Genomic DNA, 24497 nt, shown 5'->3' on the forward strand with positions numbered 1-24497 from the left:
CTGTTTTGCACGACTATAAAAGCTCCCCACCAAATCACATTCCCCCTCGCCCGATTAGAGTAACACGGAAGGACGTAGTCGTGAAGTGTGTGGAAGCTTCTCGAGCCATGTCCACCGAGGACGGAGCTGAGGTCGCCACCGAGGAGGTGCCGAAGCTCACAGAGGAAAAGCCGGCGAAGGAGAAGAAGGCGAAGGTCCCGAAATCCCCCAAGGATAAGAAGCGCATGGGTTCCAAACCTTCCGCCCCGTCTCACCCGCCTTATTTCCAGGTGAGGAGAAAGCTATCGCCTTTCTGGGTTTTGTTCTCCGATTTGATGCTACATGCGTGCAAGATTCGATTTTTTCCTTTTGTCGGCTAATTAGATGATCAAGGAGGCCATCGTTGCCCTTAACGACAAGACCGGATCGAGCCCCTACGCGATCGCCAACTTCATGGAGGAGAAGCACAAGGGAGTGCTGCCGCAGAACTACAAGAAGGTCTTGGCTGTCCAGCTGAGGAACTTCACGGCAAAGGGGAAGCTTGTGAAGGTAAAGGCTTCATTCAAGCTGTCGGAGGCCGGAAAGAATGGCGAGACGAAGAAGATGGAGAAGAAGCAGCAGCCTCAACGGGAGGCGAGGAAGCCAAGGGAGGCTACCAAGAGGAAAGCTTATGCAGGTACCGCGAAGAAGGCAAAGAAGGCCGCTGCTCCGAAGCCGAAGCAGCCCAAGTCGATCAGGTCCCCAGCGGCGAAGAAGGCGAGAAAGGCCGCTGCTTGATGGTGCGGAGGGCTCAGTTCTGCGACTGTGTTCGTGCTCAGTATATAGGATGTGTCCGTAGGGTTAAGCCGCTCTGGTCTTTGATGCTGTCACCCTTCACGTTCATCTTGTAATCTAATCCTTCTCTTCTTCCATCTGCTAATAGCATACGATGCTTCTTCTGCAACAACACTCGAAAGCATATACAGTGATTGACGCAGAGTCACGACTGCGTTTCATCCGGGAAACGATGTCTGGGATCCTAGGGATCTATGAAAGCTAGTGAAGATGCTACTTCTGATGAATGCTACGTGTCCTCTTGATGTCTCTTTATGACTGTCGTATGTGGTCAATCAGATTGCGAGTGAAGTACTTTATGATGTCCATGTGGACTGGAACGCAAGATTGTAATCCCAAAACACTCTCCAACTAATTATAGTATGTCCTTTTAGTCAGCTAATTTTAATTTTTTTTATTTAAATGTTTGATGTATTTGTAAAGATCCAAAAGATGTACAAATTAAGTTCATATAAATTAATTAGATAACTGTTTCCAAAAAATATAAATTTTTATTTATTTTTTTATTATGATTATTTTTATTATTTTATTCTTAGCCTTTGTGTCGTTTTATCATGATAGCCTCACCTTCGGTAGTCTTTACATTATCGCTTATCCCATAAGGTTTTATTGTCTGACTCTTTCATTGTGAGTGTTTTTACTTTGTAAGGTCTTATCGTTTGTCTATGATACCTTTTCTCCTTTGCTTCATGGGACTATATGGTTCCCCTCCCTTGATTCTCTTGATTTATCTTTATCTATATTTTTATTGTCATCGAGAAAGAGGCTTCGAGAATGAGCGATCGAAATCTTCCTATGGGACTATATACTTGCGTTCAACTTTGACCCAACCTTCCTCTTTGATTGGTCGATCAATAAAGGTTATGGTGTTAATGATAATAAATATATTTTCTAGAATGAGATTGATATCGGAGGTGATAATGAGAATATAACACAAAAGTATGAGAAAAATAAAAATAAAATTTAAGAAAAAAAATCTAAATTAATTTAAATATTTTTTAATATCCTATGTGGAACTAAAATAGCAATGTGACTTAACATCGTTATCAAGATTCAATCCTAATATTTTGATTATTCTTCTTGTTTTATTTTTATACGATCTGTCACAATCTAATTTGATTAAATAATCAATTCGTTAATTGATAATCCAAAATATCGATCTGATTCTGACTTAAAATTACTGATTCAAAATACTAAACTCTCTATATAAATCAATCGAAGTGAATCTGTCCGCATGTCGGTTGACCCAACTCGAGCCATCGGTCAGATACCGTGGAGATCATATTGGATTCGGATCAGACAAACACGCAAAGAGGCAAATGCACGTGCCGTCCGACGGTCACCGTCACCTTCCACGATGCTTCTTCTCCCCGTCCGGGAAAAGGAATCGATCCGCACTCTGAGAGAGCGGAGGAGGAGGAGGAGCTACGTGGAAACCAACAAAGCCCGGCACAGCCCAACCATCACAATTATGGCTCCCCTGCTCGCCGCACCCGAAGCCCACAGGAAGGATCCTTTGCCCGTCGTCATCCCCGTTCTTCCCCAGACCTTTCTCCCCTTCACGGCCATCACCTCGTCGCATTCGCTGTTTACTCCCCCTTCCTATTTATGAGGTGGGGTGATGAAAGAGGAAGACAGGAAAGATGGCGACAGTGCAATCAATCATTATCTATGTGCCTCTTTCCCCGGCCATTTAAATCCCCACCCACATCCTTGGATGCGACACCATGGTCGTGGCTGCGGACTGTGGGAGGTCGAAGCTGAGGATATCGAGCACCGTCCAGCAAATGGCAGAGATCATCTCCACCTCCTCCTCGTCTTGCTCCCCTCCTCCCCCACCGCCCCCCTCTCTGCCGTCGCTGCCACCGTTTTTCCCCGCCCCTGCTCACCGGCCGGCTACTAGCGCTCTTCAGCACCGGCTGCAGTGCCTCCTCGGCTCCCGACCCGAGTGGTGGACTTACGCCATCTTCTGGCGCGCCTCCCCCGATCACCACCTTCTCGCCTTCGGCGACGGCCATTTCCGCGGCAATCGTGAGCTCGACGGGAGGCGCGTCCCACCGAGGAGCGGCAGCGGCGGTGGTGTCCATGCCGTCCTGATCGATGAGGCCTGCACCGACGGCGACGATGCCGAGTGGTTCTACGTGGTTTCCCTCACACGGTGCTTCGCGGCGGGGGAGGCCGCCGTACCCGCCCGCGTCTACGGCACGCTGGCGCTCGTCTGGTTGACGGGCGCGCATGCGCTCCAGACGTGCGGCTGCGACCGAACCCGCGAGGCACAGCTTCACGGGATCGAGACGATAGTGTGCGTGCCGGTGGCTGGGGGCGTCCTGGAGCTCGGCTCCTCCGAGCTCGTTGGGGAGAACTGGGTCTTGGTGCAGCAGGCCAAGGCCATCTTCTCCGTTCCCGACGACGAGGCCGACGCCGGTCTGGCGCCTGTCGTGACTCTGCCGAGCCCAGTCTCGAAGAAGGAGGTCTCCGGGCCGTCGATGTCGGTCGACACGGAGCAGTTCTCCGATTCCGAAGGAGGACAGACGGTGGAGGGCCTCCGAGGAAAGAAGCGGGGGCGGAAGCCCGGCAGCAGGCGAGAGACGCCGGTGAACCACGTCGAGGCCGAGCGGCAGCGGCGCGAGAAGCTGAACCACCGGTTCTACGCGCTGCGCTCGGTGGTGCCCAACGTGTCGAGGATGGACAAGGCGTCCCTGCTAGCCGACGCCGTCTCCTACATCAAGGAACTGAAGTCCAAGCTGGAGGATCTCGAGGCAGATTCGAAGAGGGCCAAGAAGGAGATAAACGTGGTGGACGCCAGCAACCGACCCTGCGGCGCCATGGCCAGCAGCACCGCGACGGCTACCACCTCGTCGTCGGTGGTGACAGCAGGGCCAGCGACGATGGAGGTGGAGGTGAAGTCGCTGGGGCCGGACGCGATGATCAGGGTTCAAACGGAGAACGTGAGCCACCCGACGGCGAAGCTGATGGAGGTGCTGCGGGAGCTAGAGCTGCAGGTGCACCACGCGAGCGTGTCGAGCGTCAAAGAGGTGATGCTGCATGATGTGGTGGTGAGAGTGCCGGATGGGCTGCAGGCGGAGGACAGCCTCAGGGACGCCCTCCTCACCAAGCTGGAGACGAGCTGAGAGGAGGAGGAGGAGGAAGAAGAGGAGGAGGAGCCTGCGGGCGAAGAAGCCAGGATTACAGTCTTCTTTCCTTTTTGTTGCTCCGTAGGTGGTTCGACGTATTAGAGCTAATGACTCGTTTGGGTAGTGGGAATAATGCCTCTCATGGCTTCCGTCGTGGGTTAAAGAACTTGTTACTGTGGTGTGAGGGTGATTAGATATGATGACAACAATAATAACAAACCGTTGATCTTACTGTAACTTTTGATCTTAACCGTTCAACTTTATTTGTTTCGACACAGCACCAGCCATTTGTGCTCGCGTTAAGACCCCTAAATCGATGAATCAACGTGGACTGTAAGATTACCATTCTTCCCGGCACCGCGGAACAGCGCACGACCCTCTCCCGGGCGTTGGCAACGGGTTCTATTCACGTGTTAACTACCACATGACAAGCAACACTCAAATATATAAATATAATTATATTTTTTATTTAACAAAATTATAATTTCACGATTGAAATCGTTGGAACAAATCCCTATCCGATTCGATTCTGATCGTTAGATTTTAGGAGTCTGAAACCGAATCAAGTATATTCCCACCACACAGGATAACACAAGAAGCTTCTTCTAAATGAAACTGATGCAAAACATGTGGAGAACTAAATGATCACCGTTCCCCACAGCCACTAAAACCTTTATGCAGTACCGAAACATGTGGGGGATATGAATAGATCAGCATCGATGAATCGATCAGCCTCCCTGTAAACCTGTCATGAAGTGGAAGACAGAAGCAGTGGAAATCAAGGGACAATATGGAGGATCCACGTAGCAATCTCCTGCTTCGCAGGCCACCGTCACTGCGTGTGCTCGTTGACTATATAACGATTGGTCCATGGTATGATTTGGGTCTCGACTGAGGCCGAACCCAACCCAAAAGCCCATCTCGAGTCTCTTTTGGTGCCCGCGCATCCAATTCTTGCCATTGGAATTTGGTGCTTTGGGCGGGAAGGGAGAGGAAGAGGGCGATGAGCTCATACGCCGGGATGGGCGGCGATGCGCCGGACCTCGTGTGCCAGCTCGACTGCGCCCAGGGCATGGTCGACGCTCTCTCCTCCGTCCGATGGAAGCGCCACCAGGTTGCGCCCCATCTCTTCTTTCTCTTTTAGGGTTTCCTTTGACCCGTTCACCGCGACCAGGATGCCGTCGTCGAGATCTCGGAGCACGGCGTCGTCCTTATCGTGGAGGAATCCGGCTGCCTCCAGGCCAAGGTCTACCTAAAGCGCGAGGTATTGTGTCCCTGAGCGAAAAGAACCGCCTTCTTTGTGTTTCGATTTGTTTGTTCTCGTCGGGAAATGTGCTCTTGCATTCAAGAAGTGAAATCTCTGCAGTTGTTTCTTGTGTACGAGTACACGGCGGAGGGGCGGCCCCGGTTTGGGCTGAGTTTGGGGCTGTTCGTCGATTGTCTCAACACATTTTCTACCCCTGGACATGCCCCTGTGATCGAAATCCGGTACCCTGGCCCTGACATGCAGCTTCTTTTGAAGTAAGCTCCTGTGTTTTGGTTTAATTATTTCCTTTGCATGTTCTATGATGTAACTATATTCTGAATGGGCAGATGTTGGATTGGTGAAATAAGTAGTATGTGTTCTTTGTTTGTATGCACATCGGGTGCCGATCTTCTTGATTTAGCAGGCAGATCGACATTCAAGTGGGTTACAAGGGTTGCTATGTTTAGGGAAATGAGTTACATCAAACCGATTGGTCATTGCAATTGACTTTGAGAATTGTTATGGCACTATAGCCTATGTAATTAAGGTGCAGGGATATATAGTTGTCCTAGAGATCTAGGCAACCAAGGGAAATTGTTATGGCACTATAGTTGTCCTAGAGATCGACATTTAGGGAACCAAGGGCAATAAGTAGTTGTCCTAGAGATCCATTTAAGCACTTAAGATTTGATGCGAGTCACATTCATCAATTATATACTACTATGCAAAAGAGAGAACGAGCAAACTAAGAGACTTGTATAAATATGGTACTTAGCGCTGTAACCCCTTCTTTCTCTAACACCCTTATCGCCGTTGAACAGAGGTGAAACATAGCTAATGTAACATATTCTGTCCTGCAAGAAAGCGTGCTGATATTCATGATGAAAGCTCTATATGTGTGTTAGTGTTAGCTCAATTCTTTTCGATGATTTTGCCCGAGCTACAGTGGCACTGAATTCATGCTTGGACGTCTCTCGTATTCAATGAGCTTAGAGCGTGCATTATGTTGTTGGGCCATAATATATATATATATATATATATATATATATTAAATTACTTATAACTGAAAACCAGTTCACTGGTTAATCGAACCGGATGAACTCATTTTGAACCAGTTCGGTTAGGTAGCTCTGAAATGGTTGCAGTTCGGGTTCCTGAGTAACTTGCTCTAGCTGAACTGAATTTTTTTTTTCAGTTTGGTTTGGTTTGACCCTTAATGGTTCGGTTCAGACCTCTTTGAACACCCCTATGTGTTGGTATACAATGGTCTTTCTGGCTAAATAATAAATACTTTCCCATTGATAATTCCTATCTAGTTGGGAAACGAAAGATGGATCTACTGATTATAAACTTTGAAGCTTGTTGCAGTGAAGAATTAATTCCCTAATTCCATGTTGATTATTTGATAAAATAAAATGAGTTGGTATATATTTAAAATTTTATATGAGGTTAGCATAATATCTTTTAAAAAAACAATCCAGAAGAAATTCCTAAAACGAATATTCCAACTATATTTAGTAAGAAAATCCTAAAATTATTATTAGTGATAGTACTTCTTTAGTAAAAAATGCTTTATCTACTTTCATGGTCTCGTATAGAGTATTCTTCTCCATTTTGGGACTTATTGTGGTTGGGAGAAGTCTTCACCATGAAAATATTTGGTGCTTTTGTGAAAATGCTATGGCAACACCAAGATCATATGGCAATATTGGAATGGCAAGAAGGGATACAAGTGGTAGTTCCCAATTTTAAATGTCCAGCTATAAACTTCGGTCACGGGAGGATGCTCTATTTTAATTTTATTCATGTCTGAGGAAACCTCAACCTAAATCCCAAGGATCAACAGTTTTTCTCTCTTTTGTCTTCTCCATCCAATATGGTATGGGCTAATGACCTCCTTCACCATCCATTTTGATCAATCCCCTTTTGCCTCTCCTTTGGTCAATCACATTAATGACCACTGATTTATTATCATCAACTAGTCCATTGAGAATGATTATAATGGCTAGTGATGCAAACTGTCTTTGGTTGTGTCAACTGTCAAGTATGGCAGGAACCATAACCACAGGTAAACGACCCATCCGCTTTTGCTTGTGGTCAATCTTGACTTGCTATACTTAAGGTCTAATAGCTTGTTCCAGTGCTTCCATATTGTATCCACACGTGTTTTCTTCCTAGATGCTCAATGGATTATCACTAATACAATGCATCATTGCCATTTCATAGAATAGGCTTTGACTTTTATGATGAAGATATGCTTGATTGATATTCTTTGTAAAATTTGAAATTCTATAAATTCATCATTGTAGGACAGTAGATTCTCCGGATGCTTGCATCTATGCGGAGATTAGAACAAGGATTCCCGACACCATATCATGGGACTATAATTTTCAGCCTACCGGAAATGTTCATGCCACATTTACAGTCAGGGTATTGCACTATCCTTGGCCTATATTGTTTTAATCCTAAAGCAGTTCGGATGCTAATTGTGGTCCTGCTTCCTCATGATTGTTAGTCTGCTGTACTAAAGGAAGCAGTTGATGATCTTGAATGGCCTGGCTCCAGCATCCAAATAGTTCTACAACCAGACCCTCCTTCCGTTATACTCAGAGGTGAAGGTCATGGTGACTTGCAGGTTTGAAAATGTCTTTATCTTGAACTTGCCTCATTGCTGAGAAACCCATTTTTATTTACAAACAATTTAAACTTCTGACAGGTAGAGTTCCCCTATTATGCAAATACCGAGCTTTTGATTGCATTCCAGTGCGACCACCGTGTGTCGTACAGGTAAACTGCATTTTCTGGATTACCTGACAATTACGTAGTGTTCTACATTTAATTGGTTAAATTCATAGGTACAAGTACAAGTTTCTCCGTGCGACAACTTCACACATTCCTAATAGCATTTTGAAGGACAATAGAGGAAGCAAAGTGACAATTGGGAGGGGAGGGATGCTGAAGATACAGCATCTGGTATCGGTTAAAAGAGCAGGTGGCCAGCACTCCCATGGTGATACCAGTGGTGGTATTCAGCAGCTTAGCCGTATTGCTTACATCGAGTTCTTTGTCAAACCTGAAGAAGATGAAAACCCTGTAAATGACACCTAATGACGTTCCATTTCTGCACAAGCATGCACAGAATGATCTACAGGTCTGCTTCATCTTCTGCTTTCGAATTCCCTAGTGAAAGACTCTTTTCTCTTCTAATATGGACTCATGAAATCGGTCTCTTATATTCAAGGTGTAGATTAAACCGGCATAAGTAGATTATATGTGTACCTATCTGGTTCAGGGTGCCTGTTGGTAAATTTCCTCTACACGCATGTATAAATTTAGCATCATAATATTCTCTGGAACGTGTGCTTTGTGTATTTTCTAAGATAATTTATGACAGGGATAATGGAACAAGAGTTTCGCGCTCCCTGAATTCTATCCTGATTTGACCTTCTCTGTTCTTCGTTACAATCACAAGTCCAAGCAATCTACACCATGAACTCTTCCACTTATGAGTTCATGATTTGGAGGATTTCCTTTGGTCGTTATAACAACATTGGCATAATATGTTTAATTTTTCTGTTCTTTTGCTACAGATTATATTTTTTGTGTAATTTTTAGGGATTATTCACTGATTTGACTTGGACTATTCCTCTTTCAATTTGACTTACTTTTGGACCTGATCGAAATGGATTTGATTTTAAGATAAAATAAACCTCGTTTATCGTACAATAAATTACAAAAGTTTTTATGGTATTTGAGATCACATCTAGCTGTGGGTTTGTGTAAAGCCATAGCACAAGGATTCTGGACCTAAGTTGGATCACAGATCACTTTGCATTGCTAGTCCCTGCTCATCCTAATATAGTCAAAGAATGAAGAACTGACGTGGATATAATTCCATTCATTTCAGAGATGTTGACCAAGCAAAAGTCAAAGTTAAGTTCCAGGTCGGCATGTGAAGCTAAGGATTTCATTTAATTATTTATCTAACTTCGTGTTGCTACTATTATTTATTTTCTCTTCTTCCTCCTCGCCTATGGCAAGACCAAGATCATGACCTCTTAGCCTTCACCGTTACGAAAGAGAAGAGGAGACAATGGGCATGGTGGCGATGTCATTGTCGTTCGCGTTGGTGTTGACCATCATGGCGTCGTTGATGTGGACGGCGAGGCCGTAGATCCGGGAGATGGAGGTGCAGTCGGACCCTCGGGCCATCATCCCCTTCGATGACTTCGGATTCACCCGGTGGGACGGCCTGGAACTCAATGTCACCGGCGTCGCCTTCTCCTATGAGTCGGCAACGACGGGGGACGTCTACCTGTGGCAGCTGGGCTTCTTCCTTTCCACCCGGGACACTTGACTGCGCGTCCTCCGTCACATGCAGGTTCTTGACATCACCTGCGCCCTCCAATCCGACCTCGTCCGCGTCGTCTACACCTTCGACCGGCTCCTTTCCCCGCCCTAACCCTCTGGCGTCGCCGTCGCCGTCGCCCACGCCTCCTCCTTCCGCCTCGCCCTCAACCTCACCGATATCCCCGGCCAGTTCACCCTCGTCTTCGCCAACTGCCTCCCCTCGCTCCGTGTCTCCATGACTGTCCGCTCCGCCATGTTCGACCGCCCCGACCCTCCAACCCCTCCCGCCACGCCTAGCTCTCTGCCGGCGCCGCCGTCCTCCCACTCGTCTACTCCCTCCTCTGCTTCGCCTACGCCGCCGCTCTCCTCCACATGCGCAGCGCCGCCTTCGGGGTCCACTATTTCATGCTCGCCGTTGTCGTCCTCAAGGCCCTCAGCCTCTTTTGCGAGGCCGAGGAGAAGTCCTACCTCGAGCGCACCGGGTCGGCCCGCGGCTGGGACGTCCTTTTCTACATCTTCAGCTTCCTCAAGGGCATCTCCCTCTTTACCCTCATGATCCTCATCGGCACCGGCTGGTCCTCAAACCCTACGTCCAAGACCGCGAAGAAGGTTCTCATGGCCGTTATCCCCCTCCAGGTCGTCGCAAACATGGCCCAGGTCGCCATCGACAAATCGTGCCACCTGGAAGCTGCTCTTCCTCCTCGTCGACGTTGTCTGCTGCTGCACCGTCCTCTTCCCAATTTTCTGGTCCATCAAGAATCTCCAGGAGGCCGCCAGGACCGCCGTTAACCGCTTGAAGCTAACTTTCTTCCGTCAATACTGCATCGTGGTCATCCGCTACATTTACATCACCAGGGTGGTAGTCTATGCCCTCCTCGCCATCACCTCCTACCGGTACATGTGGAACAGCGTGCTCACCGGAGAGCTCGCCACCCTCACGTTCTATATCTTCATCGGATACGAGTTCAGGCCCGAGAAGTACAACCCTTACTTCGCAATCAATGAGGAGGAAGCTGCAGCTGAGGCACTCAAGCTCCACGGCAACTTCAAATTGTGAAAAGGAAATTGAAGGGGTTTTTAAGGGGGTGATCAGGAAATGCAACTTGCACTTTGATGCTGCCTGCAAATTGCTGGGAAAGCACCCAAAATAGAGGTTCGATCTGTGCTTATTTTATATATGTCTTCCCTTTGTTTTGCTGTGTTACAGTAATAGGAATTGTTGATTAAAATGTCATAAGAAATATGATTTCTTGTTTAATATAGTTGCAACAGCATGTAAGCATGTCCATTGCCATACTATCCTGGCTAGTTAAGCTTTTCTCCAGCTATTGTGGTATCTCTCTTTCAGTAGAAAGTTGACTTTCTTCTTTTTCTTGACACTTGAGGTTCTGATGCTGGATGATTTTGGTCTTTTCTTGTTGGTAGATGGTTTAGATCTTCCTGTCTGACTATAAAAACAGATTTGAGTGGTTTGTATGTTGTTAACATTATGTAGTATGCTGAATTGTTGAAGGATCTCACCTAAGTTTTTTCTCAGAAGAATCTCTATTAGGAACATCATATTTGATGTCAAGGCTACTGGTTAAAGAATATTTAACTGATAGACTTCATGTGAAGATGATAGGTACATGATGTGATAGTAGGTCTTTGTGATGTGTTATATACTATATAAGGAGGTCCTTACAGTTCCTTTGGTATTGTTGTGCATTGTGCATCTTTTATTGGATTGCCATAATTTCTGTAGGCAAATGGTTCAGTTCTTGCCTTTCTTCTTGGTATTTGGTAGCCCAATATGTTATAGGATTGTGATACTTGGAGGTTTTGATTTTCCATGCTTGCCTTTTTTGCTATCAAAATATTTCTACTATATAATTGGCAATGGTGCATCAACCTAGGCAGAGGAGGGTGCATTGATATTTTTTTTTTTTCTTTTTCATTTTCAGTCAAGTTCCTTTTTGTTTCTCTCTTAGAACACTTATTCTCAAGCCTAGATTCAAGTGATGATGTTTCTAGACCTGCATGGTTGTTAATCAGCTTGCTAGTGCAATCATCAAATCTGGTAAGAACTTACTAAAATAAGCTTGAAGACTATTTCCCTTTGTTTAGTACTAATCTATTACTTAAGAAGAACCCTTTATACTAAAAGTTGTTAGCTCAGCTGAAAGAAGCTTGATATAATACAGTAACTCAAAATGAGTTATGAGTGACATGATACTCAATCGAGCTAGAATCATAGTCTTTGGCACTTGAGTCCATAGCCAATTGACTCAGAAATCTAGTGAGCAATGTTGTTGACTTGGTCAAAAGTGCTAGGTTGTATGGACAAGTATTTAAACTATGTTTTGATTAAGCATTCTTCAAAATACATAGAGTGAAGTGAATCCTGCATGATCCATAAAACTTGGACACGTCACTCAGCTACTCATCTAGATTTTGCTTGTTCCATAATACCTGATGGACTATGCAGGTAATACTCTGACACCTGTGTTTATGCACCTCTATCTTTCTAGGCACATGGGCCCCTCATCCCATGAATTTGAAGTTCAAAGGAAGGTGCTAAGGAACCTCCTTTCACACTGTATAAACATGACATCCCAATAGTGGGATGGAGGTTTTGATTCTATGTAAGAGTATATGGATATACTACTGATAATTTGTTCTTAAAGGCCTTGGCCACATAATTCTTAGGCTTGATATATCTTAAGTTATTGGATTGGTATATCTATCAAGTCGAATCATAATTGGTATCAGTCTGTGTTGGAAAAAACATTCCGTAAATGGTGCAAGAGGTACAGCACATTGTGGATCTACACATGAACCGTGGACCTCGTGTGGCCTACCAATAAGTGATTTTTGGTTATATCTTGCACATTGACGAGGTCATCAGCCTTGATTAGTCATACATTAGGAGTGGAAGGGGGTTATGATGATATTAAGAGTTGGATGGTTCTTATACTAATAACTTGGCTCTAGGATACCCGATATTATCTAATAACGATAAGAAATAGTACACAAAACAAAAGTTCGGCGTTATCTTCAATAGTAAGCACTTTAGATCATTTCCCATTTTTAGCTCACTGTCATTGTGTCCTAGTTAAGGAAAGGTCTTGTATTGGGTATCCTCACACTTTGTCTTACAGCAATTCTCTTAGGATACTGTAATGCTTAAAAGTCTGAAACTTTGCTTCATTTCCTTTGCACGACTGCCACATAATTATTCCACCCCTTCCTATTTTAGTAGTTAATTTTTGGTGTCCTTTAAGGAACAGATAAAATACTCTGTCCTTTAAGTCACTGCATTCTGAGGAAATAGTGAATTGTATATTTGAAAGAGACCTTGTCGAATTATGAGGGTTATCGGTGTGAATGGATGAAAGTGACTTTGGAGGATAATGTCAGTGGGGGATAATGAATAATAATTGTCTTACCTAAGTGATAAGATCTACCTAGGGGTTTATATTCTCATAAATTTGAATCATGGTAGCTGTCAAGACTAAATGGCCTGGTTTATTGTAATTGCTATAACGAAACATTCTGCTTTCTGAATAAGATGAATCATAAGGAAGCATCTTGCAATATTGAAGGAAATTTTGGTGCTTTCTGAATTTGCTTGGGAAAACAGGTCATCTGGAGGAGAAAATGACAAGCTGAAAACTAAAAAGAAAGCTCATGCTTGCTTTGTTTTCAGCTAGTCTTTTTAAGTAATAAATGTGGAATTCATATGTTCTAGTTGGATTTTAATGGTGAATTCTGTCGCAAGATTTCAATAAGTTTGTCTCTCTTTGTGCTGGAGGCATATTGCAAAACCAGAAAAAGTTCGACAAATCGGAGCTAACAACTTATTTTCTTCCAGAACTGTTTTCCTGTCAAGGCATGCAAAGGATGAAATATTTGCTTTTTCATTGGCATGAGGTAAAATTTCAGATCTATTTGCAAAGTTGACCTTGGACTTTTACAATTTTTATTAAGCATGGTGATTAGTATTGCTGGTGATTATTAATATCCAAGTGTTCCTTACTTGGCTTTTATTTATTTATTTCTGAAGGGAGTAGATTTTGACATTGTTGTGCAAGGTCTAAGATTTGTTGACTGGTCTCATTAATGGGAAAGAAGTTTTATGGACATCTTCTGGGTGGAGAATAGACTCATCCCAGATGTTTTAGCTGAATCCATAAAATGCTGGATCTGTCTATTTAATGCTGGAGTTACTTATGCTGAGCTACTCTGATACTTTTACCATTTAGTTAGCCTTAGCATTGTGCTTCACCACAAAGGGTAGTGAAATACACTCTTGCCATGATTATTTTTATAATGTAGTAATGTTCTTAGGATGTTTTTGAGAAATTGTAGATTGGAAAAAGTTTTAACTATTATTACTTCTCATGTATGTGGTTGAGTTTATACAGGGCTAGATGTGTATGTTATTTATCACTTAGGCATAAGCATGGTTAGGTTAATTGTCTATACCTTTTGAGTTAAGCATGTTTAGGAAAGGATCAAATTTGAGCATTAGATGTCAAACATTATGTTTTCCAATTTAGTTTATTTAAGTGTTTCTATCATATATTTAACTTGATTATTTCATCAGATCAAATTCTGACAATATCATGTTTATTGTGTATGCTTTTCTAAGGATCAAAGCAAGTGCTCTGCAGACATGCCCACTCTCATCTTATTAGATAATGCGGTCAGGTACCACAGCACACCAAAACAAGAGAGTGAATGAACCAAGCAACAATGAACGACCAAACACACAGCACGGCAGTCAAAAGAACCAAAGAAGAATCCACTAGAGGGTGGGCTACTGCTCTTCTTCCCGTCACTCCTTCCACTTCCTGTGCTCGAAGCCCAAGATGTGACCGCAGCTTCTATGATTTCCCATAAGTGGAGACCAACCCAACGCACGCACACCCTGCACGCTCTGCGGCGGCGGCGGCGGCGGCGGCTACCAACCGAACGCCACCGACTACCTTTTCTGCCGCTGCAGGCCGCGTCCACATGTACTCCGAGTTCTCCCCATGGCACGCAACCGAATGACACCAACAGGATGACCAGAACGAAAGCAAGAAACCTACAATTGGACCGCCACCCAGCTTCTCATCGGAGCCACCGCCGGAGGTCCGTCGTCGAGGACGGGGACACCTCGCCGCCGAGGCTGTCGTTACACGAGGACGACACATTGGAGCGCGGGTCCCCCGCGAACCGCCCCGTCGCGCTCTTGAAGCTCGGGCTCCGCAGGCTCTGCGAGTACCCGTAAGGATCCGGCGCCGGGAAGGAGAGGCGCTTCTTGGCGGATCCGGCCCTGTCCCGCTCCGGCGTCGCCGGTCGCTGCCTCGGCGCGCTCTGCGATCGCACCCGCGCCTTTGCCGACTCTGTCGCCGCCATGTAGTTCGGCACCATCGCCGGGGGGTGCTGCCGCGAGGCTCCCGCGCCGTGGTGGTTGTGGTAGCTGGGCGTGTGGACGGTGGAGAAGCTCCGGTCCTCCCTCCCGTAGCGAGGGCTGGCCGAGCGGACCTGTAACGGCCGCGTCTTGGACGGCGAGGGCGTGACGGGCGAGTGGGTTTGGTAGTGGTGGTGCTGGTGCTGGGCGCGGTGGAGAGGGGAGCAAGCGTGCTGCGTGCCCGGCGGTGGTGGCGTCGGCCGGCGGGGGTTGACGGGGGCGGAGTAAGAGAAGGGTCGAGACGTGTCGATCTCCAAGGTCTTGATGGGATCTCGGTGGTCAGTGGAGGCTCGCGCCGCCCTGCTGCTGGCTCTGTTGTCGAAGGACGACCTCGACGCGATGTAGCGATCCATCCACCGGATCGGCATCTGCTCTCCCGCCGAGGCCACCTCGTGGTCCGCGTCTTCGTCGAGCGCGGGCGAAGGGTTCCGGTCGGATCTCCAGAGCTTCCCGACGTGCGGAACATTTGATGTCATTCACAGAAACGCCGACACGACAAGGTGGAGGAGACAACGAAAGAGACTTGGAAGCTTACTTGATGAGAGAAGGCGTAGGAGAGCGCCCGTTCTCGTTTCAGAGCAGCCTCCTTTCGGCTTTGCAGCATCGCCTGGATCTCCTCGATCGTTCTCGGGCGGTCGTCCCAATCATCCGCAAAGCTACTCCCATCTCTGGACTGCTCGTACCATCAAACAAAATACCAGACATAATCGAGCAGGATGAAGACGAAGAAGAAGAAAAGCTTGGAATTTTAGGCGGGGAATGTGTTACCATGGATCTCCGCTCAGCGAGCTCCTGGAGGAATTTGGATTCCCAGAGGGAGGTGTCGCAGCTGAAGGAGGACTTGTTGCTGCCGCGGGAGACCACCGACGACGACTCCTGGGCGAGCCGCATGCGCTGGTCTCTCACCCTCGCCTGAACCCTCACCAGGGCTTGCATGCATCTCAAGGTCATCTTTGCCTGCTTCCGGACGTTGTGCCCCCTCACCAGCGCCTGCAGTTTCACGAGCCCCTTCAGAGCCCGCAACGCCCTCCTCGCCTTCATCCGCACCGCAGAAGCCCAAAGTCACCATCTTTGCACTCCGGAAGGCAAACGAGGAGAACCAGAAGAAGCAAAGAGAGGAGTACCAGGTATCCCCGAAAGGCAGTTTGGATGACAACGGCGGCGTAGTGCTGCTCCTTGGCGAAGCTAGATGAAGGCTGGGTGAGGCGCACCACCTCCGCCGCCGCCTGCGCAGTCGCTACAGCCGCCTCCGCCGTCGCAGCCGAGGCCACAGCCAGAGCAATGGCGTGCCTTTGCTCCGGCGTCACCGCTGCCTGCGGAGGCGGCGGCGGCGGCGTCCTCGTTTGTTGCCCTTGCTGCGGCTGTTGCTCGTGCGCCGACGACTTCCGGAACAACCATCTCCTCTTCTCCTTCTTGTGCTACCGAGGAAGGCAGGAAGAAAGGAAGACATCTTGAGGTGAACAGAGAAACACAGAGGCACACAGAGGCGGCCAGGGCAAGGTAAGGTACACGACACTAACCTTCTCTTCTTCCTCTTGCTCCGGCTCTTCTCGCTGCTTCGAGGCCTTCTTCTCGGAGTCCTTGGACGGCGATCTAAACGCCCGTTTGACCGCCGTCAGCCACGAGCTGCTCCCCTTCTTTCCCATGATCCAGATCGCACATTTACACCGTTACCCAACGATTCCCAAAAGGTAAGGCTCACCCCAGCCACAGTTAAAAAGGAAGAAGAAGAGACCTCCTCAACAACACATCACTTTGCTTTCACCCATCCATGATTCCTCCATCAACTCAACTCAGAGAAGAGAGAGAGAGTGCAGAGAGAGCAGAGGCGTTGAGCAGACGAGCTAAGTGGACGCGCATCACGAAGCTAGCCACAGTGGGTGAGCTCTAAATGTCTCTTCGGGGCCCACCAGTTGAGCACTGCTCCGCGAATCCATGTGGAGAGTAAACCAGTTTAGGGTCTTAGTCCTCCACATCCACACAAAGAGAGAGAGAGAGAGAGAAGGAAACTAAAACCAGCGATGACATTGAGACGTATAGTATTAAAACATCAAAACTGGTACGCCGGTGCATGTACATGTATGGGGGAGTATGTGTACTTGTACTGAGGTAGGTGGGTGACTCAATAAAGGGTAGTGTGCGGTCAGGTGCAGGAAAGTTTGTGTCTGTACGAGATGGGAAAGGGAGCTTGGTGCTTAACGTCCATGGCAGGGTTGCCGTGGAGAAGCTCACAGGCACCATAAAAAAAGTGCTGAGGACAGCCATTTCTGGTATTAATGAGAAGGATGTAGCTTTAAATAAGTTAGAGAGAGAGAGAGAGAGAGGTATGGCATGTGGAGGCAGTGAAAGCCTTGAAGGATGTGGGAGGAAAGAGGGAGCGAGCACGTGAGGTTTCAGGGAAGGGAAGGGAACTCCAAGGGCCACCTATTTATTTAAAGGTAGTGGACATGGATCCCATGACACCCTGTGAGCTTCTCTCTCCCTCTATCTGCTTATGAGCTGAGGAGACGAAAAGGATAACTTTTCATCCAATCTGGTCTTTCCACCCAGCCCAAGCTAAGTCCGATGTAACAGTGAAACCAATGGCCGGGAGCTATCGTCTCTCCCCTAACATCATACAAGTAAAGGCTTCCATCGATACGGGACTTAGGAAACAAAAAATAATTAGATTGATGTATCATACATGTCACCTACTTATCAAAAATTTATAATTAATTTGATTATCAAACCTTATCTTTTCCGAGAAAGAAGAAATGTATGGGGTAGTTGGAATCTTTGGTTCCCTCCCCTTTGGGTGAAGCTGATGTGCACACATCTCGATCAATGTTTGGCGGTTTTCCAAACTGCACTACTGTCGATTCTTTTGTTGTGGAGCGGTCAAAGGGGGCGGGGTCAAACTGGGGGATCATCCATCCCTGTCGAGGGTATTAGTACGACCGGATTTGGGTTGGCTCCGCTCACCCAAAAGCCTTCTCCCCGTACTAAATAATTGCTTCCACATGTTGAGGTGCTTATAATAACTAGGAGTGATTTGTTTAATCCTTAAACTCTCTGCACCACATGATACTGTTGATTTGGTTCTAATATTTATTCATCATTAATTTTTTGATGGCGTGGCCAATAAGGTATAAACTTGCCCAGTGACCGTGTCAAATAAGAATAGGTCTAACTTGACATTCATCTAATCCAACTCTGATTCCATCATTAATTATGTTTCTCTCTCTCTCTCTCTCTCTCTCTCTCTCTCTCTCTCACACACACACACACACACACGTGTGTGTGTGTGATATGTATATATATGCATGCAAGACTCTGACTTATATATATATAAATATATATATATATATATATATATATATATATATATATATATATATATATATATATATATATTCAAAAGTTAAATACTAAAAGAATCAAAAGAAGAGTAAAAGATAAATATAAAATCAAATATTATAAATAATAAAATAATGTTTAAATACTCTTGACACGCCTATGTAAGAACAGGGATAGATCGGACTGATCGATAAGGGTCAAGTCTACCATTGATGTGGATGTGAAGAATAAAGCATCATGAAAACTTTGTTGCTCTATTCTTTCCACAAAGGAGCGTGTGTTGACGAGATCGTATTGATCGATAAGGGTGAAGTCTTCCAATGATGCGGATGTGAAGAATAAAGCATCATGAAAGCTTTGTTGCTTTCTCTGTTTTCCAGAGCGTGTGTTGACGCGACCTAAGTCCTCGTACCCTTCCCACTCCATCTCGACTTGTGATCGGACGGCAGAGATGTTAGATGGAGGGAGAGCGGATGATCGATGTGGAGTGTCATCGAATCCCAGGATTCGGAGTCACGTGCGCCTTGAACCACCGAGGGCGCGTACGTTTGACCGAGAGTAAGCGGTCCCTCTGTGCGATCCTCCAATCGTGCGGCTCAAAACACAAGAGTAGTCCGTCGTACGACTTCGCGCGTCGACGCATTTCCCACGCGACCACCTGTTGGTCTTACGCCAGACGAGCCGTCGACCACCATCCCATCTAACCCTACGCATCCCTTGCGCTGATCATAATAGAAACCGGGGAGGGTGAGAGGCAGATCATTTAGGGAGGGAGAGAGAGAGAGAGAGAGAGGATTCTCCACCTCCATTCGACTCCTCTCCTTAAGGCCCCTCTTCTTCGTCTTCCTTCGTTGTCCACCTACTTTCCTCACCGAGAAGGCAAATGGCGTTAGCAGCAGCGGCGGCGGGGTATGTGACTATGAGGGCGGAGAAGGGTGTTGAGGCTCCGCCGTCGTTGTTCGGGGCGGACTACATGTTCCGGTGGGAGCAGCAGGGGGAGTACATGGAGCGGCGGCAGACCTTCCTCCGGAGCTACCACTTCTGCCGCAAGCAGGGCCCCAGGGAGAAGGCGCTCCGCGTCCGCCGCCTCGCCTGGGCCCGCCTCAGCGGCATCCGCCGGCTGCCGCGCCTCCTCTGGGCCAAGATCCGCTCCGCCCTCGCCCTCGTCCGCGGCGGGCGCAGGAGAAGGCCATCCCAACGCATGGCCTCCGTCTCCTCGTTCCAGCGGCTGCCGCACCGCCGCAGCGCCAGCAACATCAGCAGCAGCTCCTCCGCGGAGTCGCCCAGGTGGTAGTCGTCATAGGAGGCAGGGGCGGCCGCCTCTCTCAAGAAAGCTCTCTTTCTTCCGCTGGCATTAGAAGTCGTGTCAGCAGGATAACTGGAAGCATACGCATGTGCAACGGCTTCCTTAAACAGGCGCAAGAAAGCCACTGCAAGAACGTGAAGATGCATGAATAGAATATAACTAAATGATCTCTTAGCATCCATTCTTCAGGTCATTACTTTTAGTTGGATTTACGTACGTGAGTTTGAGATGTTATTTCCATGAGTTGATGACCCCCCGAAACCAAAGCATCACAGTCACTTGTGAGATTTTCCAAAATTGATTCCCACAGTCCAAAAAAATTACTTCCTATAAATAATTTCGTCCATTGCTTTACAAATTATCTAAGATATATGTTCAACTAGTCTCAATCGAAGTACTGAGTCCCCAAAAAAAGTAATGAGCCTCTCCTATTGCCTCAACTAGCCCTTGTGTTCTTAAAATGAGTCTGTGAGGATTGCCCAAAAGGGTATATAAAGCATACCACCTTACAAATAAACTAGATATAAAGGTGATGATTAATGTTGTTATTTTTAGATAATTTTACGATCAAAATGGATCTACAATAAGATCGAAAATAGTCCGATCAAAGCACTTGACCAATCGAATATGCTCTCATCAATGCATGATTTGAGTAAATATAAATATAATGAGACTATGACTCGAATCTTAGTTTCTCATCAGAATCCATAATAAATGCTTTATTTCAATGCTGGGCCCAAATAAGGGTTAGGTTAGCTGAGGGCACCCAAGAATTACTTGTACCATTTTGGAAGTTCCTACAAAGAAGGCACTTAAAAGCATCCTTAAATGGATTGACAATGCATTTTTCAAGAAGTAATGCACATTTTAAACATAATAAATGCACCATATAATCACAAAAGGGAATGCTATATCCTCAAACATGACAAATTAATCATAACAACAAAATCTACGAGTAGGAAAAAGAAAGGGGCAAAGCTAGTAATATGATTTTATAATCAGGAAATCAAATATGCAGTAGTAAAAAATGGAGCTAAAAATGGCCAGAATGATAAGAATGACAGCATCAATATAGCAATTGTACAGTTAAAAGAGAGAACAAACTTGACTTGCTTAATAGAATATCCAATAATTGTTGGCATTAAGTTTGGAAAAAAATGAACCTGAGAATGCAGTACATGTAAGTGCTCATCGGACCAAGAAGAATTCCTACACAAAAAATTCCCATATGCAGGAAATATTAGATTTATAGTGTCAATGCAACTGCAAGAAGCACATCAAACTTGGGCTTACCGAAAATTTTGAAATGGGAAAAGGAGGCTCAAGTGAGGCCGTCATATCTTTAGCTCTCATCGAGTTATGGTCTGTTCTGGAACAAAAGAACCGACTGCATGTTCATAAGATAACCAGAGTTCCTGATGTGAGTCTCAGATGATAGACCTAGGATTCTAAATTCCTTTGGAATACCTGTATGACAAAGTATCAAACTAAGTTTCACTGACGCCAAAGAATGCTATTAATTGATACATTTAGAAGTTCTACAAGCCAACTTGGAAGATTTTATATCACTGGAGATTCCAAAGGCAGATATCACTGTTTTTAAAGAAAGATAAATTGAAAATTTGCAAGGACATAGCCATATATATATGTTTGCAAAACTACAAATAACCATTAAAAGCTAAAGAGGGTGATAATGTTCTACAAATAACTTAGCTACAGAGGCATGTTAAAAAGAACAGTGATCCAAAAGGGAAGATAGATACCACATGACAAAGACACAGTGAGAGAGGAGAAATAAGAGCATGATTATGATGCTCTATATTACATATCCAAGAGGGTGATAATGTTCTCACAAATGTGTTTCCTAGTCATGCATGCTCTATTGCTGGTTAATTAACGTCCCACTGATCCATGAGCAATTTATCAGTTTCACTTACACAACCAGTAAAATTTCACTTATAGCACACTACCTCTCTAAGCTGGATCAATTGACAAACTATCCTACAAGTTTTCTTGTCCAATTTGTTATGGTTATGTTCATACTGTTGATAGAATTCACTTATGTTTCATTTAATACCCAAGTCCTTTTCACGAAAGATATAACATTTACCTGATCAAGATGACAGTTGATGGTAGGTACCTTTAGAGGAAAACATAAGCAGATTCATTGAGAAACAAATTGATTCTTGGAGTTTGCATTGCCACAATAATTCTGCACGACCAGGTCAGAGTCTTTCCCTTTCTGCTTGTTCCAAGTGAATCAGAATCTTCAGCATTTTGTTTACTGTTTGAATCCCCTTTCTTCCGAAAATTTCAACCTCCAAATGCCTTTTCTTTCCCAATTATTTGTCATATCGAGTTTTACCAGTAATCATTGCAAGAACAAATGCCTTCCTTGAAATGATGAAATCGCACCCGATCCCTAACAACAATTTCTCGATCATATATCCTGGAAGCATATTTAGTGAGAGAATGACAGTCCTTACACACCCTCAAATTCTTCACGATTCGAAGACTTGTCCCTTTGGGAGTTCTCAGTAGCCCAAGAGCAATAGCCAACATCTCACTATGATAGTCAGTTGTGCTGTCTACAAAGTTCTCGAGCCATTCTGCAGATCTTTCCATTGCATAACCCAAAGAAGCTGCTCGACTAATCATCTCCTCTAACTTCTTATATATCTCTTCACTCTCAGCATGCGAAGTATCACCAACCACAAATTTCCTAACTTCGCCATGAATTTCTATCCAGCTCCAGCCAGGAGTTGTCTTAATCCCTTGATCCTTCACCATTTTCCTCATCCTAGCCACACCTTGGCTGTCACCGGCATGCTCATAGATATCAGAAAGAAGAACACAGTCCCCTGCATTATTAGCTGACATTTCAATAAGATTTTGGATGGCTATCTCACCCATCTCCACGCTTCCATGGATCCTGGATGCGCTCAGTAGCATTCGCCAAAGGACTGGATCGTCCTTGAAAGGCGAACTTTGTATGAACTCAAGCGCCTCATCCAGCTTACCAGCTCGCCCGTACATGTCCACCATGCATCCATAATGCTTGAGGTCTGGCTTTATATTGTAAGCAGAACCCATCCTCTGAAAATATTTGAGGCCGTCGTCCACTAGGCCATGGTGACTGCACGCCGTTAGCAAGCCAAGGAACGAGATGGAGTTGGGTCGGACTCCAGCCATCAGCATCCTCTGGAAAAGCAAGATGGCTTTGTCAGCATGACCATGAATTCCCAGCCCAATGATCATCGAGTTCCATGTGAAGTTGTCCCGCCTCCTCATCCCATCGAAGACCCTACGAGCCTCGTCCAATCTGCCGCACTTGGCGTACATGTCTATCAATGCATTACCCACGAACACGTTCCGCCGCAAGAACCCATTTTCCTCGGCAAATTTGCAAATCCGGACACCAAAACCCAAGGCACCCAAGTGAGCACAGGAAGAGAGCAACCCGACTGCGGTGAACTCATCAAGGCCAACGCCCGATTGCCTCATCCTGTCGTAGACCTTCAAGGCGTCCTCATGGAGACCAGCGTGACAAAAGCACGAGATCATGGAATTCCAGGCCACCAGGTCCTTGTCAGGGATTTCGTCGAACACCCTCCTCGCTTCGTCGATGGACCCGTTGTCCGCGTAAGCCCGGACCAGGTTCGTGCCGACGATGACGTGGGAGGATAACCCAGAGCGGACGATGGAGGCGTGGGCCTCGCGGCACTTGGGATCGGCTTTCGCGAGGGCACAGGCCTTGAGGAGGAAGGAGAAGGTGAAGGCGTCGGGGCGGGAGGAAGCTCGTCGCATCATGGCGTTGTAGAGGGAGAGGGCGTCGAGTGGGGCGGGACTGCGGGAGGAGCCGCGGATGAGGGCGTTCCAGTGGTCGGTGGCGGGGCGGAGGATGCCGGAGAAGAGAAGGCGGGCGTAGGCGAGGTCGCCGGCGGCGGAGGTGGCACAGAAGGAGAGGAGCTTGGCGGAGACGGCGGGGTGGCCATGGTAGCCTTGGAGCAGCACCTGGGCGTGGATCTTGCGGAGCCTATCCATGCTATTGCAGCCCTGCAGCAGCCTCAATAATTTGGCCGCGCCGCACATTTCCGTCTCTCTATCTCTCTTTCTCAATCATTGCGGTCGTCGCATTACATGCACAGTCGCCCCCGCTTCGGTCATGTTGCCTTCTGCTTTCCTGTGGCTTCCGCGAGTCCAATAGGGCGGGGAGGCTGCAAACAAGTCTCGAAGCAGCGGAAAAGAAAGATCAAACAAAGCGCTTTTGACGCTTCTTTGACGTTTTAGACCACCGTAATTAGATGTTTGGCTTCTGAAAGTTAGTTTAAAATGTTACTGAACTGATCGACCGTGACTCATGAGTCAATACGATCTGATCCATAGGTCGATATCGGGAGTCAACGGTTGGTTAAACGGGTCACCGAGATTGATCAGCCGTAGGTCGGGATGTCGGGTTCGTATGAGGGAAGGCGCCTCTCGATCAGGATGGTCGCACCTCGAGGGGTGGTCGCACTCCTGCACAGAAGGTCCTCATCGGGTGATTACCGACTTTAGCCCCTCAACGAATAAGTTAGTGTTTGATTTTAATTTTCTTTTTTCTTACCTCCCCTGGGCCAGGTGCCGGTCAGGGGCTCTTATACTACTGTGTAGGGATTGGCCGTACGTGGGTTTGGTATAACAGTTGATCCCCGAGAGACGAGGTGATCCCTTTGTGCGATCGTCGTCCTGGAATGCACGGTGACACTGTCCCAAGCTTCCTAGGATGGGATGTGCCGAGAGACGCCTTGTACAGACCCATGCTCGGCACGTATGAGTACTCCTCTTGCTGACCTGACGGTGACGTGACGTGATATTAGTTGTGACATGGAT

At 46.4% G+C, this 24497-nt stretch overlaps 6 protein-coding genes and 1 pseudogene across 8 annotated transcripts; 5 read left to right on the plus strand and 2 right to left on the minus strand.

Moving 5' to 3' along the window:
- The first annotated feature begins 107 nt into the window (after window positions 1-107).
- Window positions 108-1040, plus strand: LOC135666469 (histone H1-like). The gene is made up of 2 exons (XM_065178066.1): window positions 108-269; window positions 364-1040. Exons 1-2 carry the CDS (start codon window positions 108-110, stop codon window positions 754-756), a joined length of 555 nt encoding a protein of 184 aa, XP_065034138.1. The 3' UTR covers window positions 757-1040.
- A 1386-nt stretch (window positions 1041-2426) lies between these two features.
- On the plus strand, window positions 2427-4178 carry LOC103993952 (transcription factor MYC3-like). The gene has a single exon (XM_009414198.3). The coding sequence runs from the start codon at window positions 2541-2543 to the stop codon at window positions 3942-3944; it is 1404 nt and encodes a 467-aa protein (XP_009412473.2). The 5' UTR covers window positions 2427-2540; the 3' UTR covers window positions 3945-4178.
- A 723-nt stretch (window positions 4179-4901) lies between these two features.
- On the plus strand, window positions 4902-8628 carry LOC135680498 (uncharacterized). The gene is made up of 7 exons (XM_065194453.1): window positions 4902-5061; window positions 5122-5211; window positions 5314-5468; window positions 7503-7623; window positions 7709-7828; window positions 7910-7980; window positions 8049-8628. The coding sequence occupies exons 1-7, from the start codon at window positions 4951-4953 to the stop codon at window positions 8299-8301; spliced, it is 921 nt and encodes a 306-aa protein (XP_065050525.1). The 5' UTR covers window positions 4902-4950; the 3' UTR covers window positions 8302-8628.
- A 502-nt stretch (window positions 8629-9130) lies between these two features.
- Window positions 9131-14298, plus strand: LOC103995545 (protein CANDIDATE G-PROTEIN COUPLED RECEPTOR 7-like; annotated as a pseudogene).
- LOC135666538 (protein IQ-DOMAIN 18-like) lies at window positions 14189-16826 on the minus strand. Its single transcript, XM_065178158.1, has 5 exons — window positions 16504-16826; window positions 16108-16401; window positions 15752-16018; window positions 15519-15656; window positions 14189-15429 (listed from the first exon to the last, which is right to left on the minus strand). The coding sequence occupies exons 1-5, from the start codon at window positions 16627-16629 to the stop codon at window positions 14641-14643; spliced, it is 1614 nt and encodes a 537-aa protein (XP_065034230.1). The 5' UTR covers window positions 16630-16826; the 3' UTR covers window positions 14189-14640.
- A 2376-nt stretch (window positions 16827-19202) lies between these two features.
- Window positions 19203-19837, plus strand: LOC135667030 (uncharacterized). The gene has a single exon (XM_065178391.1). The coding sequence runs from the start codon at window positions 19203-19205 to the stop codon at window positions 19611-19613; it is 411 nt and encodes a 136-aa protein (XP_065034463.1). The 3' UTR covers window positions 19614-19837.
- Window positions 19530-23856, minus strand: LOC135666711 (pentatricopeptide repeat-containing protein At3g56550-like). 3 transcript variants are annotated; one of them, XM_065178383.1, is made up of 4 exons: window positions 21766-23856; window positions 20919-21092; window positions 20789-20834; window positions 19530-19667 (listed from the first exon to the last, which is right to left on the minus strand). In XM_065178383.1, the coding sequence occupies exon 1, from the start codon at window positions 23715-23717 to the stop codon at window positions 21987-21989; it is 1731 nt and encodes a 576-aa protein (XP_065034455.1). In that variant the 5' UTR covers window positions 23718-23856; the 3' UTR covers window positions 19530-19667; window positions 20789-20834; window positions 20919-21092; window positions 21766-21986. The 3 variants fall into 3 exon arrangements, with proteins under 3 accessions (XP_065034455.1, XP_065034430.1, XP_065034449.1); XM_065178358.1 differs by having other exon boundaries at window positions 21736-23856; XM_065178377.1 differs by having other exon boundaries at window positions 19625-19749; window positions 21736-23856.
- Window positions 23857-24497: the final 641 nt, after the last annotated feature.

This window comes from Musa acuminata, chromosome BXJ1-1 (genome assembly GCF_036884655.1).
Source record: "Musa acuminata AAA Group cultivar baxijiao chromosome BXJ1-1, Cavendish_Baxijiao_AAA, whole genome shotgun sequence".
Lineage (NCBI taxonomy): Eukaryota > Viridiplantae > Streptophyta > Magnoliopsida > Zingiberales > Musaceae > Musa > Musa acuminata.

What these genes read in the sequence shown, in the direction of transcription:
- LOC135666469 (XM_065178066.1), top strand. Translation starts at nt 108, where the DNA reads ATGTCCACCGAGGACGGAGCTGAGGTCGCCACCGAGGAGGTGCCGAAG. An exon ending in CTCACCCGCCTTATTTCCAG is followed by an intron (nt 270 to 363) that starts GTGAGGAGAAAG and finishes TCGGCTAATTAG; the next exon opens with ATGATCAAGGAGGCCATCGT.
- LOC103993952 (XM_009414198.3), top strand. Translation starts at nt 2,541, where the DNA reads ATGGTCGTGGCTGCGGACTGTGGGAGGTCGAAGCTGAGGATATCGAGC.
- LOC135680498 (XM_065194453.1), top strand. Translation starts at nt 4,951, where the DNA reads ATGAGCTCATACGCCGGGATGGGCGGCGATGCGCCGGACCTCGTGTGC. An exon ending in TCCGATGGAAGCGCCACCAG is followed by an intron (nt 5,062 to 5,121) that starts GTTGCGCCCCAT and finishes CACCGCGACCAG; the next exon opens with GATGCCGTCGTCGAGATCTC. An exon ending in GACATGCAGCTTCTTTTGAA is followed by an intron (nt 5,469 to 7,502) that starts GTAAGCTCCTGT and finishes TCATCATTGTAG; the next exon opens with GACAGTAGATTCTCCGGATG.
- LOC135666538 (XM_065178158.1), bottom strand. Translation starts at nt 16,629, where the DNA reads ATGGGAAAGAAGGGGAGCAGCTCGTGGCTGACGGCGGTCAAACGGGCG. An exon ending in TCGCTGAGCGGAGATCCATG is followed by an intron (nt 15,657 to 15,751) that starts GTAACACATTCC and finishes TGGTACGAGCAG; the next exon opens with TCCAGAGATGGGAGTAGCTT. An exon ending in CCTACGCCTTCTCTCATCAA is followed by an intron (nt 15,430 to 15,518) that starts GTAAGCTTCCAA and finishes CACGTCGGGAAG; the next exon opens with CTCTGGAGATCCGACCGGAA.
- LOC135667030 (XM_065178391.1), top strand. Translation starts at nt 19,203, where the DNA reads ATGGCGTTAGCAGCAGCGGCGGCGGGGTATGTGACTATGAGGGCGGAG.
- LOC135666711 (XM_065178383.1), bottom strand. Translation starts at nt 23,717, where the DNA reads ATGTGCGGCGCGGCCAAATTATTGAGGCTGCTGCAGGGCTGCAATAGC.